At 33.1% G+C, this 19,867-nt stretch overlaps 1 protein-coding gene across 3 annotated transcripts in view; it reads right to left on the bottom strand.

Moving 5' to 3' along the window:
- Window positions 1-10,778: 10,778 nt before the first annotated feature.
- LOC124368723 overlaps window positions 10,779-19,867 on the bottom strand; it is a 100,708-nt gene continuing 91,619 nt past the window's right edge. The window contains exons 11-13 of one of the 3 annotated variants that reach the window (XM_046826035.1): window positions 17,917-18,126; window positions 16,891-16,986; window positions 10,779-14,177 (exon numbers count right to left, since the gene is read on the bottom strand). In XM_046826035.1, coding sequence (XP_046681991.1) covers window positions 14,083-14,177; window positions 16,891-16,986; window positions 17,917-18,126 — 401 coding nt within the window. In that variant the 3' untranslated portion in view covers window positions 10,779-14,082. Of the gene's footprint in view, window positions 14,178-16,890; window positions 16,987-17,916; window positions 18,127-19,867 lie in introns of those variants that run through there. The other 2 variants (XM_046826036.1, XM_046826037.1) reach the window with 2 other exon arrangements.

Raw genomic sequence — 19,867 nt, 5'->3', positions numbered from 1 at the left:
AATTTGAGACTTATGGTGGTCAAGTGAGGGAGCGTGCTACGCTATTTCAGGAGTAATTCCCAGAGTGCTGTGGTTTCACACGAGGATCAACCGCCCAGTTCGACACTCCACTATCACGGCCAACTTAATATTAAATACAATATTATGATATACTGTCACGATTACTAATAAACTATTTAAGTAAAATTCACTAACCAAAATCCAATTAACTGCACAAATCATAAAATGAATTCAGTTACTTGATAGTGTTTCTGTCATCGCCTGTTGGTGTTAAGTATACAAATTTCATAATGATTAATTACGATTAGGATACGGTTGGTAACCGATGCGATCAGTTGTGACCCTAACTGCTGCTGCATAATAATTAATTATCCGCTAAAAAAATTCTAAATAATAAAATCAAATATTTTCATACTGATACTTCCAAGCTCAATGGTTTTATGATACAAAATACTGACAGTGCATCAAATCAAAGTTAGTTTTTTGCACAAAAACATTTGAACACGATAGATACTGTTATGCAATAGGCAAACATGTGAATTGTGCTATGAAAAAATACATGTTGGAATCAGAAGAAACAAATAAATAATTAATTAGAATCAGTTAGGTAATTGAGTCATCAAATAGTTAATAAGAAATCCAAATCCTTTACATCTAGAAGTATAGTAGACAGACGTATACTATTGTTAACAGCTCCATTTCACTTGGCTTCAATGATTACATGACAGAATAAAAACACCCGTATATGAGGTAGACCTCTTTTTTGAAAGATTAAAAATGGACTAACTTGAATTGATCAGGCGGTTTTTTATATAGCCTATAACAGAATAGGTAGTGAATTGGCACATATTCTCCCATTTTTGTAAAGTTTTGGCTGGCAGAATTGTATAATAAAGTGTCCAATAAAATTTAAAAGTGCCTAAAGATCTATAGGACAATAAATTTAAATTATGTTACACAAGGTGTTTAAAGGGAGTAGAGCCTTTTACTAACAATTTGTTGATTACTATTCAACAAAGCATACCATGTAATAAATAACTTAAAGCAAAAAGAGCCTGTGGATCTTTCTAATTATGACAAAATACACGAATGTCCACTTACATTTCTTAATGTTGCCCATGTGAGATAAAAATTACAAAATAATGTTCATATCACAAAACCTATTTGACTTGTGGATGAGGTTCATCGGTATCACAAAATAATCACAAGACTGGTGGAAAACAACTGGGCTATTGTCATTATATTGAAGGTACGATAGTAACAGTTTGTGTTAATATATTGAATGTTTTCTTAGGAATAAATGTAACAAGTTGTTTTTACCAATCCTTCCCCCTTCCCACTCTCTCTTGCAGATCACATTGAAAAATAAACATCCCCTACATCCTTACACACACTCAGACATATGTTACATACAATCACTTTACAGCAACGTTGACTTCAGTTCCAGCATCCTCGAGGCATTCTTCAGATATCCCAGGAGCTCATTTTGAATTTGTCAAGAAAATAAAATTCTTTAGATACCATAAGGCATGAAAGTTATTGTAGCAGGTGTGATTAAGAGTAATTTTGTGGTACTGAGTTCTGAAGTTGTCTCCACCCTGTTTTCATTTTGGTGAACATTACATTCCTGCTATATACCAAGTTTATTTTGTGCATACACATGTATGGGAGATTAAATAAAGCTTGATAATTTTTACCAAAAGGGGTACAGGGATTTAACGATAGAAGGATTTTCTGTAGATTTCAAAATACTTCCCTTTTCACTGACGAGTGAACATTTCCTTAAATCTAGGGAAAAAATTCCCAAAGCAGCCAACAATCAGCAAAGTCTTCCTATCCATATTTTATTTATTTATTATCATTAAAATATACATAAATGATTGTTCAGTTGTCAGTTATAAAATATATACATTTTACAAAGGAGAGTATACATGATATGTGTGACCAACCCCATTGAATGATTGAACTTAAAACTACTACATATCACTTTCTAAATAATGTCTATTGAATAAAATGTTTTTCTTTTTAACTAGGCAAGCTGTAATTGAGACACTTTCAATATTTAGTATATATATATTGGTATGAGAGATGAAATATTTGTTATCTATTTGACTCGAAAGGTTTAATACTTTTCTTATGTCTTGTTTAATGACTATGGTTGGCCCTTTCCTTAAATGTGGATGGATTATCTTTTACCCAGCATGAGATTTCCAAAATATAGTGATCATAAAATGTCTAAAGTTAGAATTAAAAAAAATGTTGTTTCAATAAGTAGGTACTAGGTGGACCTTTAGTAATTAATCTTGTGGCTTTCTTTTGTAGTTATAAGATTAATTTTGAATGATAGGAGTTGCTTCAAACCATAATTCCAAATGTCATTACAGAAATAAGCTTCTGAATTACAGTATCATCTAAGAAATTAACATTTTGTTGTGGACTTACAAGAACTATAAAGTAAGTTTATTTTTAGAAAAGGACACTAAAATATATTATCCACACCTTTTTCTTATTCAGGGCAAAACCATTGGCAAAGAACTGGTTCCCATAAGCAGCAGATTCTCTGTCTAGGGTGCTTGAAAGTTTCAACAATGGGCATTTTAAATAGCAATACAATCTTGTCTGCGACTTTGGAACAATTTCATTTTTGGTTATAGCCAAAATCATTTACATAAGTCAGAAATAAACAAGAGTTTAATATTGAACTTCTATGCTGGATGATTTTACAGTTTGATTATTTTTAGTTATTTTTGTTCTCTGAAATATGAGTTTTAAATAATAAGTCAACCAAAGCTGTTCCTGTCCTTTGATTTCAAATTTGTCTAGTTCATTAATAAGTATGTCATGGTTGACAATTAAAAGCCCTAGATAGGTTACAAAGAGCTCCAATAGTTCCCATCCAGACACAATTTATAATTCTTATCATTGACATTTGCCCTTTATTAAACCGACATTGAAAATTATTAAAACGGTTTTATTAGAATATCGCTTATGTGAATCTCAACAAACTTTTAAAGTATTTAGGAAAAACAGGGCAGCAAAGACATTGGGCGATAGTTTATCATATAGTTTTCATCATTCTTTGTGTATATTGACTTGGTTTAAGAATATTTTAAATTGTAAGGGAAGGTTCACATCTCTAATGAGTGATTTATTAGTTTATACAATAGTTCTTAAACCAAAGCTCTTACATCACTGACTACTAATTATATGATTTAATTCAAACCATGAGCTTATACATTTTACATTAAATACAATATTACTCATCACTCACAAGCCATATAGCATCTTATAAATAATAACACAGTATAATTTTTCATTTTAATAATTGACTACAGAAAAAAAATGTCTAAATTTCCCTGTGGAATATGTGAAACTGGAGTTAAATACCAGGGAATACAATGCACTAGCACTTGTAAAAAGTGGTATCACTCAAAATGCTTAACATGGACTTTTCAAAAATCTCACAGCCAATGACATACAATCATGGATATGTGACACTTGTAAATCTGATGACAACGCAGCAAATATTGAAAACCTGAAAACAAAAATACAAGACCTGTCATTAGAAGGAAGATTTAGACCTGAATCAATCATTAAACGTTAGCTGCAGAACTAGGAAATGCATTATTAAATGAGAACAACTATCTGAAACAACAGTTACACGAAACTAGACAAGAAAAATCCCAACATGAACTTAAACTCGAAGACAATCTCAATATAGTAAATGAGGTAAGTAAAAGAACTCAAAGATGAAAATGATAATCTGCACAACGAATTATCATCTCATCTCTCCGAAATAAGCTTGAACAAGAGCGTGCACTGAATGAAGATCTTATTAAACAAGCTGAGGCAGACATGACAACATACTCAGATCAAATAAAAGGAGCTGTCCTCTGTAAACGAGGCCTTAAAAGAAAAAATACAACACCTGGAAGTAACAGTTAAGGAGACAAACAAGCAGTCAGACAAGCTCAAGCATAGCTTTTTAGCCCAAAAAGAAGAACTACAACTCCTAAACTCATCATTCAAAATTCAAAACATGTAAATGGAACACTGGAACTTAGGTTAATGTAGTATGACAACGCAATCAAGACTTATATTAGAACTGTTCTAGACAGCTTTAAGCCTTACCTCACATCTGACAGTGTGTCACAATTTAAGCTCATCCATAACTTACAACCCAAATGTACCAGATCCAAGTCTCAGCCTGAACTGTCCCACAAAACAATACTGACTTTGTCAACCCGAGTCAGCTGAATGGAGACCAGAGTATTGTAATTCAGAGGAACTGACAGATGCTAGGAACGGTTAAGGTTCTACAGGAAAAATCAGCAACACACATGGAGCCTCTCTCCCCGAACACATTACTAACACCTCACACCACCATTAATCGCAATACTGGAACCTTCAGAATAAAACATCAAACCGCACGCCATAAAAAAAATAAACTGTCTGTCAAGCCCCCTTCCACACAGGCTCACCAAATCACCATCTAGAAAACAGAATCTCTTCAGTGTCCTCACTCCAGATGGCAAAAAAGTAGGGATAACAAAGAAGATAACACACAGTATAATAAAAAACAAGAATTATCACTACAACAGCAACTAAGAGAACAAAGTATCGGTCTTGATAAAAAAAAGTGACCACAAAATTTAAGGTTACAATATCCCCTCCAATCAATCACGGCGACAAAACTTGAACCAACTGAAACAATTGAAGATTTTTTTTGAGAAAAGCATTAAAAAATATCTGCTCAACACAAATGGCAGGGCTGAACAACACCTACTCCTCAGGATGGAAGGTCTTTTTTAGTAACAAGCCCCAAGAAAAGAACCAGGGAAAAAAACACTGAACCAAACCATAGCATAAACAATCCTTCATCAAAACATTCAAGAAGTTTCCAACAAAGCCAACAGATTGATACATTTTATAGAGACTGTAACACACATACACCAATTGTAGTAATTCTAAGTGAACATGGACTCAAATCGGACCAAATTGAAAATGTAGAACTATTACCAGGGTACTGCCTTAAATCACATTTCCAGCAGAAAACACCATAGAAAAGGGGGAGTAGCAATATTTGTGGCTGAAAATCTTGTAGAGTACACAGAACCAATAGATATATCACAGCACTGTGAAGAACTTCTGTGTGAAATGTCGTTGATCCAAATAAAACGGAATAGGACACACCTTAATATCTTGGGTATATACAGACCACCACCAGATGCAAATATAGATGAGGCACTGAATAAACTCTCCAGCGCTATTGACACTACCAAAATAGAAAATTCCCAAACACTTATTATGGGGGATATCAATATAGACATTCTCAAACCGAACAGGAAAATGATCAAACTAAATGAAATACTAGCATCTCACAACATACGTAGATTGAACCTACCACCTACAAGGATAACTATGCTATCAAGTAAACATCAATAGACAGTATTTGCACCAACATAACGGAAGAGAAAATCACAAGCAAAGTAATAGAAGCCGGACTTTCAGACCACACCGCACAAATTTTGTACAATCCTTACAGAACTCCCTGCTAAACAACCTATCAAGTGTGTAGGAGCTTGCAATTAGAAAACCTGGATGAACTGAAATTGCAGCTTTCTAGGGAAACATGGCAGGATGTATCAAAGCTCCTACCACAGAGGAAGCATACAATGAGTTTTAACTTCATCCTCACAAAAGCCTTGGACTCGCAATGCCCCAGGAAGAACAAGAGATCTAAAAGAAAACACAAGCCAAAACACTTCTCAGACAAGGAAGCACTCAGACTAAAAGAAGACTATTTGAAATATCAAAGACAATATGAAGTGACAGGGAATCAATCCGAAAAAGAAGAGGCAAATGTAAAAAAGAGAAACCTATGATCAAAGACTCAAGCTACTTTAGACAACAGGCATCCGCTAAAATACATAGAAAGGGCAGTAAACAAATCAAAGGCCACATGGGAAGTGATAAATAACGCTCGAAATAAAAAGAAAAGCACTTCAGAGCTCAAACTCCAAATAAATGGAGAATTATCATCCTGTCCCAAAAAAAGTTGCTGACTGCTTTAACACATACTTTCATAAATACAGCTGAAGAAACTCTAAGTAGAATCCCAGACTCTGAGAGCAAAAAGCAATTTCAACCCATAGTCCATGAGCCAATAAAAAAACTAAACGCCATCACATATACAGGACACATCAGAAGTCAGGGCAATCATCTCTGAATTAAAGTCGAAAAACTCTGCTGGCATAGATGAGATCTCCTCCAAAATGCTGAAACACTGTGTGGACGAGCTTACCTTCCCCCTTGTCCACTATCTTTAACAAATTTTTCAAAGAAGGAAAGTTTCCCTCAAGACTGAAAATCCTCAAAGATCTATCCCAAGTTTAAACATGGTGAAAAGTCTGAGGTAAGCAATTACAGACCGATCCTCGCTTATTTTCAACTTTATCTAAAGTCTGTGAAAAGATTGTGTTAAAGGAGACTGCTCGATCACTGCTCCATAAACTACCTTCTCAGTGACTGTCAGCATGGTTTCACTACAGGAAAATCTACAATCACAGCGATGATAAAGCTAAACTGAAACCATTGTTGACAACTTGGAGGCAGGTAATTTCTCAACAGCAATTCTACTCGACCTAAAGTAAGGGCGTTATTGATTGCCTCAATCATGAACTCATCATTAAAAAACTAACACACATGGGAGTAAGTGAAACTGCTAACAAATGGTTTCAAAGTTACCTCAAGGGCCGACAACAGCTAGTAGAACTGAAGCACACACACAGAGGAATCACAGAGGAAATACGATCGAAACCTCTCCCAGTTCAAAGAGGAGTGCCTCAAGGGTCGGTTCTAGGACCAGCACTTTTCATCTTGTTTGTTAACGACATGCCACAGTACCTAGGCGATTTCTGCTCCCCTTTAATGTATGCTGACGATACAACGCTTCTTGCTGAATGGACAATCACCAGACGAACTAGCAGTGTCATGCTATGTTTGCTCTAAACATGGCATACCAGTACTGCAATGGAAATGACTTGGTTGCAAAACCCAAACAAAACCAGCCAGATAGCATTTGGAAGACGAGCATCTGAAGTCAAAGTTATAACCAGAAGTACAAATGGAGACAAGTGTTAAGTTCCTGGGACTGACAATTGATGAGAAGATGACCTGGACACCACATATAGATTCTCTCTGCAAAAAACTTAACACCAGCATGTTTATGATCAAACAAATAAAATCCCTTAGCAAACACAAACACTGCTAGAACTGCCTTACTTCTCTTTTTTTGAAAGCCAGCTGAGATATGGCATGTGCAGTGTGGGGTGCCACATCAACAACAAATCTAAAAAGAATTCTGATCATCCAGAAGAAAGCAGTCAGAGTCCTGGCAGACCTACAACACATGGAAAGTTGTAGAAATGCTTTCATTAATCTAAAAATTATGACAGTTGTTTCCATGTACATATTAGAAGTTCGTGTTTACATGTCGATGGAGAATACCTGCCAAGAAATAGAGACCATTCCACAGTCACAATACCAGAAATGGCGCACTGTACAACCTCCCAGCACATCACATGAAGCTGTATGAATCTAAACCATCGTACATCGGCAGGAAATTCTTCAATAGGCTACCACAAGAACTGCAACACAAGAGAAGCTCCTCACTGAAAGCAGCGTTGAAGAAATGGCTATTAGACAAGACCTTTCTATTCTCTCGAGGAATTCCTACAAGGAACATTCCAGAACTGATCCAGCCACCTCAGAATAAAAGGCCATTGTAATTGTTTAAATGTTGACACCATTTTTGTAATTCTTGATGATTAATAAATAAAGATAATTCTGATTCTGATTACTTTTTATTCCTGGTCCCTTAAAACTTAGTGCTCTATTTAAGTTAGGAAATCATTTATATTTATGAAGAAAATGTTTCTTTATATTCATACAGTTCATTCTTTCTTATTGGACAAATTTAGTCCTATAGCGAAGAATTTCATAGTAAAAACTTCTACAGCTAGGCACTTGTGTAACACTGAGCTATGACATTTTTCACTATGTAAATTTTTGCTGAAAGACTAATCCCTGTAAGTCTGCTTATGAGGTTCTTCACTATGGGATTCTTCACTACGATTTCTTATTGTAACCTCATAAATCAGTCAACTCTGTGTCAAACAGTGAAGACAAAATACAGTTCCACTTAGTAGAGCCTTTTGTGGATTTTGTTTGTAGTTTAATAAGGGAAACTAATAATAATACTAATAAGGGAAAATTTTTTTAAAGTACCTTACATTTTACATATACTATTCAGTGGACACTCACTGAATTGTATTTCTACATTTTCTCAATCAAAGGTAGCTTAGAAAAAAACTATAAAATAAACATTTTGGGCAATAGAGTTTAAAATAATGAATTTTCCACAATGTATTAACAAATGAACAATATTAGTAGTTGTAGACTACAGTATGTTATGTTACTGATAATACAATATTTTGTGACTTTCGCATCATTTTAATTAAATTTTCCTACCATCCAACAGATCCATTTATTAAAAGTCATGGCTGTCGGTTGTGTCACCTAAAAGATTATGTCTTTGGGATGATTCTGAAAATGATTGGACAAGCGTTGTGGATCATGGTGAGGGTATTTTGCATCTTTCCTAAGGCCTTCATCAACAAAATCAATCTTTAATTGGAAATTCCTAAAGAGAGCAAAAGTCCAGATTTTAACAAGAGAGTTTTAATAGGATAGGGGGTTGTTTCAGGGATTTACCTTTACCAGAGTGAATGGTTATCCCTATTTTACTTAACATAGAGACATTGTAACACTTTAACTGTCGACGTCATTTGACGTCGCACTTGGAATTCTGTAGACTGCCAACGTCTTTTGGCGGCGCCAACTTTTACAGTCATAGAAATGCATTTAAACGTATTTGGACTTTGGCAATGATAGTCATTCACTATTTCCATGTTTTGATTTCATAATCTATGGATTATGATCTATGAAATGTTGTTGGCAGTCATCTAGAATATAGGAAAACAGTGGTTTGGTTACGAACTCGTCGTGTCACGTCCGCTGATTGTTGTCATTCTGCTAATTTTTCATCTGCATTATTATTGTTTTGCTTGTGATTACTTTAGTTTACAACGATCATTTTGTAAGTAAGTACAATGAATCGTGATAGTATTGAAGACAATCAAGTGATAGAAGAGTTACTCAGATTTTAAAGTGACGGTGAAAGTGATGATTTATTCCAAGATCACACAGATAATGATGCTGATTTTATTGCCGATGAACTTCTTGGAGATGCAAGTAATTTGTTGACAATGTTTTTTGTTTTTTTTACTCAAATAACAAATATAAGCAAAATAGTAACAAAAACTTTTATTATGCTAAAGAGCATAATAAAAGTTTTTGTTTGTCATCAAAGGATGACAAAAAAATAATCAGGCTTGCAAGCTGCAAGGAGAGACACAAGCAAGTACAAAATTGCCATATGCCAAGAACCATGTTTCAAGACTTTCCACACACAAAAAATAGTTAAATATAACTGGATTTTAATTTGTGTAGCTATAGTGACAGTATTAACAATGTTGAATACAGCAAATAATAATGAGAAATGTATTTATGTTATACACTAGTATAGTTGATGTAAAAGTATAGAAAAGTTGTTTTTTTGTCAACTTTTTATTTTTTCCAAAAAACATTTTTAAATTTTAAAACAAGAATTTTTGTTTAAAAATATTTATGGATGAGTATTTGTGTTGAAAAAGGAGGAACTTAGCTTTAAAAAAAAATGTAAGTTCCATAGTTTTTTATAATTGGTTAAACAATTATATTTATTTAAAAAACATTAATAAGGGTGGCAGTGTAAGAGAGTTGTCAAAAATAGGAGGCAGCAGTGAAAGTGTTAATGTGTTCAATTTAAGCAATGGTCACCCCATCAAAACTTATAAATTAAACCTGGAACTGCCGGACAGTGCCAGTGGTACCGAGTACGTTCTTTCTAAAATCCAATCAGTACCATATGGTACTGACGTTTTTATTATTTATTCTAATTTAAGTTAGAATTTTCACATTAAATTTCGTATAGCAAGTCTCAGATACATACTTTACACCCTAGTTGTATGCAAGTTTTTATTACGCTGTCTGTGACCTCAGTTTCGTGTTTACGAGTTCCGTATTTGATCAGCTGTGACATGGTCCGAGGCAGGGTCAATTGTTGATTGTTGATGCCGCGTTTTGAGGCTTTAACTGTCGAATATTGTGTGCATTGTCTTAATGTTGTTGTAAATATGCGTTATAAATATTTAGACCCCAAAATAAGTTAACTAAAAGTTATAATATTTACTTTTTGTACTATTTTTACTAGTGTGTCTAAAACTCATTAAGGCTCTCTTGAGGTAACACAATCTTTAAAAAAAAATTTTTGAATAAAAAAATTACGTAACACTTTTTTTGTATTGAGACAAATGCTTAGTATATTTAGCTGATACAACCATACAAAAACTATTTAAATATAAAATTACTTATATTTTCAATGATTTTGTGAAAAAAGTTTGCAATAGCAGCAAAAATTCCTTCATTAAAAATAATGACCGGCAGTTACAGGGTTAATAATTGAGTGTAATCCATAAGTGCCATAGACAATATGTTGAGTTGGTTAAATATACAATAGGAGTTTAAATCAATGACCAAATCCATTGATTCAACAAGTGAAGTATTCAGGTGGTAGGAATCCCTATATTGTTTGAGTAAAACAATAAAATCCCAAATAAATTGGTACGATTTTATTAAATAACAATAGTATTGCATAAAATTGTACATTTCATAACTTTTCACTTTACAAACTATGTATGAAACTCAATTCAGAGTTATTATCAGAAAGGACCAGTATTCATATAACACTAGGGAATGTGACTGTGTTAGTCCATGATATTCATTCATCACACAGAGAAGGACATGCACATTTCTAAGAAGTTGACAAGAAGAACACTTAATGGTGGAAGAAATTTGTTGTTGAATAAAATCCATTTGACTATTCCTTGAAGTTTAAGTTCACATTTTCCAAACACCCTTTATATAAAATATTTTAAAAAATGATGTTAAAATATAAGATGGTTACAGAGATCCAAATCCTGACTGTGTCACTGATTTGAATGTCACTGTCCCAGTCTGTGATCCTTCAATAAGGAGGCTGACACTGATCAATTCTCTTGATCATTTATTTAATCACAGGTTCTGGATTTTTGTCTAATGCATGCACAATCTGGCCATCAATGACTTTATACTTAGAAAAAGTAGCTCAACAACAGTATTTTGTCTTTAAAGAATACTGACAGTAAATTTATGCTAATATTTTTGAGAAAGAGCCGTAATTATAAGTTGCATGTCTTAAAAAACATATAAGTGTAGTGATATTTAATGAAAGTTTTCTTTTTAAGAACATAGGTAGAATTTTTTGTTAATACTTTGGTGTAATCTTTGACAACCGAAGAAAATAGACTGATCACATTGAATAAACAAATTAGAACATATTCTTGCGCATTTAGGCAGTTGTTAAAAGTATTACATAAGAAAGAGATTAAAATGGTTTATTTTGCCTCTTTCCAGCCATTATTGTCGTTCAGTATTATTGTTTGTGGAGCCTTTAAATATGTGGCCCAACCTCAAAGTAGTGCAAAAATGATTTGAAAAAACGTAACAAATCTGATCACTTCCGAGCGCAGCTTTCTTTCACGATTGAGCTATTCTGTCTATCCATCAACTTTTCGTTTGCAGAAAACACCAACAGTTTTAGTTAGTTTATATATATATATATATATATATATATATATATATATATCAATGTTCAGATAAAAAAACCAATCAATTTCTACTACAAACTCATTTTAAATTGTTAAAATACAGAAGAATTTACTTATGTCATATCCACTTCACAATAGTCTTGATGAACTGTTAACACAGCTTGGCTTGGAGCCGAGTCTAATATCGTCAGTGGACATGGGCAACCAAATGTATCCATCCTCACATCCCCATTACTCTTCAGCAACCCACTGAACTTGAGTCCCTTGAAATCCATCTAGCTTTTGTCCTTAACATACATTGTTGCAGAAAATAATTTAAATCTACATTATTCGTTTAAAATATACTAAACTCATTATGTTAATGAATGCTGGACCTTTTTTTTACTTTTTTGTTTTGTTTTTATACTTAAAATCTACATAAATTATAGTTTTATCACCAATTGTAAAATTACATTACTTGTTGAAAGATTACTAAGTACATACACACAACATTGTATATCCCATACTCTAAAGCTCAGTTTGAGCCCATGCACAGGCTGCTAGCCCGTGTAGGCTCATTTTCATAGCTGCAAGTTGTTATTTATTTATTTTATTTTTTACTGCCACGTTACATATATTTATTTACTTTGGTAGCTAAAAAATTAAATATTGAATTGCATACCTGTATTTTTATTCATCACAGTGTTTAACAGTTTGATATGAGAAAAATAAAATGCAAAAAATGGTACACATTACAAAAACTTTGTTAGAATGACCTTTTACACAAAACAATTAATTTACTTACGAGTTGCTGTGGGAATAATGGCGCATAATATGTAATTATATGCTTTGTGAAGTACACAGATGTTTCATTATACTCACTACGGCACTGAAGGAATGTTATTTACCTCAGATTATTTACACAATGTCTTTAGAAAATAATTACTGATTCCACATATTGACAATATTGAACTTATTAAATCCTTAAATTGAATCTTAGATTGGAGAATCTAAGAATATAAACAGTCAAATACATTGATAGGAGTAAAAACAAATTAACAGCAAACAGATTGAATACATTATCCCTCTGAATACTGAAGAAAAAACAAAAGACAAATCAACAAACCAACCTTAAAAAGTGTATTCCGTTCCCTTTACATGATAAGAGCATTCAATTTTGAACTGATTCACAATTTATTTTCAAATTACTTATATTTGTCCAGTATTAATAAACTAAATTAAAATTCCCTAAGAAAAATAAAATTCTTTAACCAATGCAAAATTGTTAAGTATAAGATTAGTTATTTTATTATGAATGGAATTAATCTTAATTAATTTAACCAACTCAAAATTCATTAACGTTAATGTTTTAAATTTCTTTGGAATAAGATTAATTAATTTACAAAAAGTTCCAACAAGAAAATAAAAATAAAGTGACCTAGAAATGATTCTATGACAGAAAAACACGTGTTTAGGTTTAGGATTGCTTCCGTGGAAAATATAGACGAGTTGTAATCTGATGATTGTCATATCATAATTATGCACGCTTATGAACACAAACATACACAAAAACACGTACACAGATATTTACTTTACTGATATCAATCTACAGCAAACAATTTAGTCAATGTAAATAGAAGATCCAGAATTACCTATTTCAAGGATAAAAAACAGAGTATCATTATTTATACATTAATTGTTAGCAGGGGGTTATGGAGAAATGTCATTACATTAAGAAAATAAGTAATACTAAAGAGAAAATGGAACGACACTTGGGCTGGAGTATGCCCAACAAAGGATGGCAGAGCCCAACACTCTGTGGCCCGAAGATGCCAGCAGTCGAAAATGTGTTCAACGGAACTAACGTAAAAGCCCATCTTTTCAGTACTGTAGTGAGTACAAATTATTTTATTTACTGCAGTGAAAGGAAACCAGTTGCAGCTTCAAGTATATGTCTTTGATTTCATGAAAAACCACAAAACCGACAAGGAGTAGAAGGATCATTATGAGTAAAGTTAAGTACTAATCATAGAATAAAATTATAAAAAATCTTAACTCTTAATCATAAAATGGTAAATAAACCTACATAGTACAGTCATGTTATTCACTCCCTACATCACAGTTGTGTGAAATTATGATACAAGATGTACCATCGTAAGAGTTTAAAAGTCCATTATTTCAGAATACAAAACAACCAAAATTTGATCACAACAGCCTTAAGGTAAACATGACACAAATATAGATGTGATGGAGTGTATGCGTGAGGAACATGGTATTATAGATACAGGAAGGCTCAGCATCCAAGCAAGATGGCTGTAACGGTGACCAGGAACAACACTCCAACCGAGTTTGATGTCTTGGAGGAAGCACTGTGTCTTGGTGGGGCCCCTATAACATAGGCATGTGTGTTAGGTACCTCCATGAAGCATATGGTAGTATATTTTAGATACAATGTCTTCACAATTGAAATAGAAAGTGCGGCACTAGTTAAAAGTATACTACACTCTAAAAGAAACACAATTTATAAAAACCAAATCAAATGCTTCATACACCTTCTTAAAATTTAATTTAAATGTTGAGTAAACACTCTAATTCTAAATTGACAAACTGCAATAAAGAAAACAGTCAAACCAAGTAGTAATTCTGCAAGATGTGTTTGATAAATTATTTGGCAATACTACAATCTTTAAGATTGAGTGAGTTATTCTTGCAACTTCATAGAATAAATTTAATACGATTTGAGTTTATTTTATGTTATTTATAATTAAATTTATATAATTATTATAATTTATATATATTATATATATATTTTTTATATTATATATATAAAATTTATATAATTAAAATAATTATATATAAATTAAATAAATAAATATTATAATAATATTTATTTTATATTATTTGAAAGGTTATTCAGTCATATAAGTAGCAGCTATATTGAATACATCAAACACATCAATTACAAGATGAAGGAACACAATACATACAAGCAAGAATGAGTGATTCTCACAACTAAATAGAATACTAGGCGAACATTGAACAAATGTTGGGTGTAAGAGAACATAATGGATACAACTTCTTCAAAATATGTTGCAGTTCAATGTTGAGGTAAAGTAATAAATACAAGTCAAAGCAAGTGATTATAACTATGCATCCGATATTAAGAAAATGATATTCCTCAATTCGTTCACTTACTTCCAATATCATTTCGTTCATTTCATTTAGTCGTTCACTCTGATTTGATTACCACTGACTGACACATTTTACACAAGGGAGCAAAGTAACCTCTGAAATGAATGGAATCAATCAGAAGTTTGATATTCAGTACTACAGGATTCAAGCTAAGAATATTTGAACAGCTGTCTTATGTAAATAGATCTTTACATGAAGCCTTTAACCTTAGTGCTGTTGGTGTTGACAGTGAATTTGCTGATATGTGGGATTAATAAAATCTCACATAAGATGTTAAATTGTATTCATTACGAGTAATGGGTTAGTTTTTATATTGTATACGATCTAGCAGAATAGATAAGAAACACTTTCAAGTAGTTTTCGTCGTTCCCGCTAGATCACAGTTACTCTTTTGTTTATTTCTTTTTAGACCCAATTAACTACCACATGGCAGCATTCAATCAGCTGTTCCAAGTAATCAGCTGGATTCTATTTCTGTTTGTGTACAAATCTGGATACATGTTGTAACCTCACTTTTACGTTACCGGTTATATTTATTATGTAACAATATTTTATTTTATATTCACATTTTGTAAATACAATAACTTTTGTGCATAATAAGAATAATTTCTGTACAAATACACAAAAAACTCCAAACTTGTTTAATTAAAACACCTCTCCTGCAGTAAATGCAAATCAACTAAAGAAACAAAATCTAAAATAAAAAAAAACTCACTTTTTAGGGCACTCTTACAAAGAAGAACAACAGTAAAAGGATTAATGAGTGTAAGGTGTTTTCACTCACGTTACATGAACCTTCTTACAGCCCTTATCCTTTCCCTACTCCCCTGGCTCACTAATCACCAAAAAGCTTAGAATCTGGATTCAACACCCATTTGCTAACCATGCTACGTTGTAGTCTCTGGTGTATATAGTGTCCATGTCTGTGCAACCTCAGCCTGCTCCTCATAGCTTCTACAAGAACAAGTGTTGACTATGCCAACGGTCACTGACACAGCTGATTTATTAGTACGATTGGCCCTGTATAACTCTTCTTTTAATTCAAATTGCTTTATGCTTTTGATGGTATTATTTGGCCAGCTGCTTAGCCTAACTAACTATGTAAGATGCTTTATTATTTAATTAATTACACCTACTAATACATTAACATTATAACATATATTCCAGGCTAGAATCCTAAGAGTAGAGGAGGTTTTTAGTAGGTATTCTACTTAAGTAAGAGTCCCGCACTACAGGCTGGCCACCTGTGTGCGTAAAAGCATGTTCCTGGCTCTCCGTAAAAAAAAAACTTTATAACATTCTTTATTCATTCTATTTATTTAATTTGATCTCATCCCAATAAATGGTACATTGAAACGAACTTGTAACTATTACTAGTGTATTATGTATGTTATTATATTATTATTGTGATTACCCACCTACAAGGAATATAGACTTGTGCTTTGGAACGAATTTAGATTGGGTACCTCGGGAATCGAAAAATGCTTACAGTCATTGGCATGGATTATAACACTTATATAACTTTTAGTAACAGTGTCACTAATCCTTTCTTACATTACCTTAAAAGTTAAGTGCTGTATGTGATAAAACAAGTACAGACCCGTGAGAAAATTACTTATCCAACTGAACTGAAAATTCCATTTATGGATATTTATTTGTATCTGAAATTTGTTAAAAAAATAGTATAGGGGGAAAATTTTGAACATTTCAACAAGATTATGTATGGAACCAACTAATGTAATAATATTTGAGTACCTTGTAGTACATTTATTTGCTACTCTTGCCAAGAAAGTGTGACTGCTAGATACAGGATTCAAAACTGTACTTTATATAATATTTTAAGTACTTATCTTTGAGTTTATACAGGCAGAAACCTAAGAGATTGTTTTACAAATGAAAGAACTCTAACCTGTGATTGGCTTCCAAGGCCTGGTGGGGGAGGATGGCCTGCTGGTCACATACCAGGAAGTGACTGGCTGTGTTGTCTCTGGAGGTCTTATGTTCACTGAAATCAAAACAAGTAGTGTTATGCCTAGGATATGTATAGATAGAGCTTCAACATGAGGTTGGTTTCAACTGGCGGAGAGGATGGCCTGCCCACATACCAGGGAGTGACTGAAGGTCCTATGCCTCAGGGAAATTCGCTGAAATAAACTCTTGACTAGAAGGAGTTTGCTTAGTATTTCGTTTTATTTTTAAAATTCAATTGGTAATACCTGCCTTAAAATTTTCAGGAACCCCATGAGTTTTTTTTAGGGAAAATGTAAATCTGATTATATAGCATTTTTTATTAATTGTAAAATCCTGATAATTTTACATTAAGCCTCACCAACAATATTCTAATTCTGAGGTTTATTTCCCATGATTTAATTGAAGGTTACTTGCCCTCCAACACGAGCAAAAATGCCCTTCACGATTACCTGTTAAATTGTGAAATATACTTGTTTGTTTTTGTCAGCATCAAGGAGACATCTGGGCATTTATGCATTTACATTATAGCAAAAAGCACAAACCATAGACAATTCTTTTACCCACACTACAAACCCCTTCTAGAATTTCGGAATTGCAAGATGTAAATTGATACTCTTAAAAAGATATACTTATATCCACTACTGAAGTAGTCACATACATTTTGGACAGTAACAAACCACTGAGAGAATGTTTTCATGAATGTTGCTTCTGAAGCTTCAGTAGCACAAATAAATTTCGATATTTGAAGCAATTTTTCTACCTTTCATACTATATATCCAAACTTTAGACTAGTAGAAATTATACAAAGTACTTTCTAGGCAAGGGCTTTCAGGAATACTTATTCTGTGTATTACAATTACGTGAATATCCTCATTTTAAGTTTTTCACAAGCTAAATTTCAAAATACGACATGAGCACCAAGACTTTGATGTATTACATTTTAAGCAGAAAATTTAATACTCACACTCCTGTTTACCTTTGGTTTGCAGCTTCATCCCCATATGTTTTGGATTAATACCACGTCCACAATGTTCCCCAGCCTCCTTAATGTAGATATCGTTGTTGGAGACTATTGATCCAACAAAACACTCGTACGTGCCAAAATCTTTTCTCTGGGTGTAGGTATACGTCACACCGTCTTCTTCCCATTGTCCAAGACATTGGTATTCACGTTCTGTAAAATTCCAAATATGACTTATAGGTTTTATAATAAACAAATCTTTTCTAAAATACCTAAATCTATAGAATTTAGTGGAGTCCAGTATGTGAGTTGGAAGGTTTTGGAATGGGCTGCAATCTTCAAGGTGCTGGAATTGGGATCGTGTTCAGTTGCCAACTTCAATTTCTAAATACTGCCAATAAAATAGCCACGGAGCGAAGTGGCAACTCTGTGCTATCCTCCACAGTCTGACGTGCTTCGCGTCTGACTGTCCAACTCCTCTGCTGCACCATATCTACTTTAGATGAGAATGAAGTGGAAAAGATGCTAACCCTAATTTATTGCGTCTAACCATCCAACTCCTATATTGTTCCATGCTACCTTGATGACATTAGAAAGACGTGAAGTGGCAAATACAGATCAAAGAAATAAATAGACTGAGCATTCTTGTATAAGGGCCATTTGGCTGCAGATGAGACGGAAGTGGGCAGCTGCTATGCCTGAGAGGGCTTCCCGGCTACACCGTGACACAACCTACCCTTTATTGTGATTCTCTTAAATTGTTCTTGTGATCATTTTTCACAATACCCATTAAGTCTTCTGCAACTCATTTTTTCTTACTTTCATTTGTTAATTAAATTGAATATGAAATCTGGAAAAGCTACTTAGATCATATATAATATTTAAAAAACTTTGATCAAGCACAGAACAAATTAAAAATGCATCAAATTACATAAAAAAATTAACGAATTGTCAATTATTTTTTACATAAATAATTTAAATACATGTTATTATTGTGTTATTGTCTTATTATTATTGTTCAAATGGACAACTATTGAAGTGTTCAAAATATCAGTGAACGGAAATAATTTTTCTTTGAGATTATCCTTTTATACTTTTAAATTATATGCTAATAAAGTATTTATTTACTATGTAAATTAAAAAATGCACATATATATTTATTTATTTATTAGTTTGTGATTAAATAAAATCAATAATATACAAATATCTAATTTAAATTTTGCTGATATGGATGATTCGTAAATATCCTCCCTACTCCTCAATGGTGCCACTGCATTTCACTTGCCACTCGCACAAGCCCAGTCTATTACTTCCTTTGGTCTTCATCTGCTGCTCCATGCCCATATTGATGGCATTAAGTTGGCATCACATAGTACGTTGGCATAACGTATTACGTTGGCAGCACATCGTGTAGTACGTTGAGGAGAACAGCACAAGAGACAAAATACCATATTTTTTTTAAAAAAAAGGAGAAGCCGATCCCCTTTTAAGCCTTATTCTGCCCGTCCTCATGGGCCACTGGCCTGTGCGAGGATCTTATCAAATAGAATAAGGGGGAGAGTCGATACAGTACAAGGTCAATGGTACTGATAAAAAGTGCAAGGGTCACAGACAGGATTCATTATATGCTTGTGAATGCTGTAACTCAGAGATTACATTGTGGTGACATACCTGAAGTAGGATGTTGACAGTGTTATCAGATAGTCACAAAAACTGTATTACAATGTTTATGTCCTGGCAGTTAGGGTGTACAAAACTACAATAGTAATACTAATATTTTGTTATTTTGATAGTATAGAGTAATTTCAGTTTGTTTGTAATTAAATTTGCTTGAATTTTACTCAGGTATTCAAAATTTTTGGCTTGTTACTTAGTTTTTAATTAAAAAGCTGATGACTCCCACCCAAGTGCAAGATTCTTGTTTTTGGATTGGTATATTTTTCTCTTTAAGCTG

Source organism: Homalodisca vitripennis, chromosome X (assembly GCF_021130785.1).
Source record: "Homalodisca vitripennis isolate AUS2020 chromosome X, UT_GWSS_2.1, whole genome shotgun sequence".
Taxonomy (NCBI): Eukaryota; Metazoa; Arthropoda; class Insecta; order Hemiptera; family Cicadellidae; genus Homalodisca; species Homalodisca vitripennis.
Note: the sequence above shows the minus strand (reverse complement) of the source record. Positions and strands in the feature narration are given on the sequence as shown.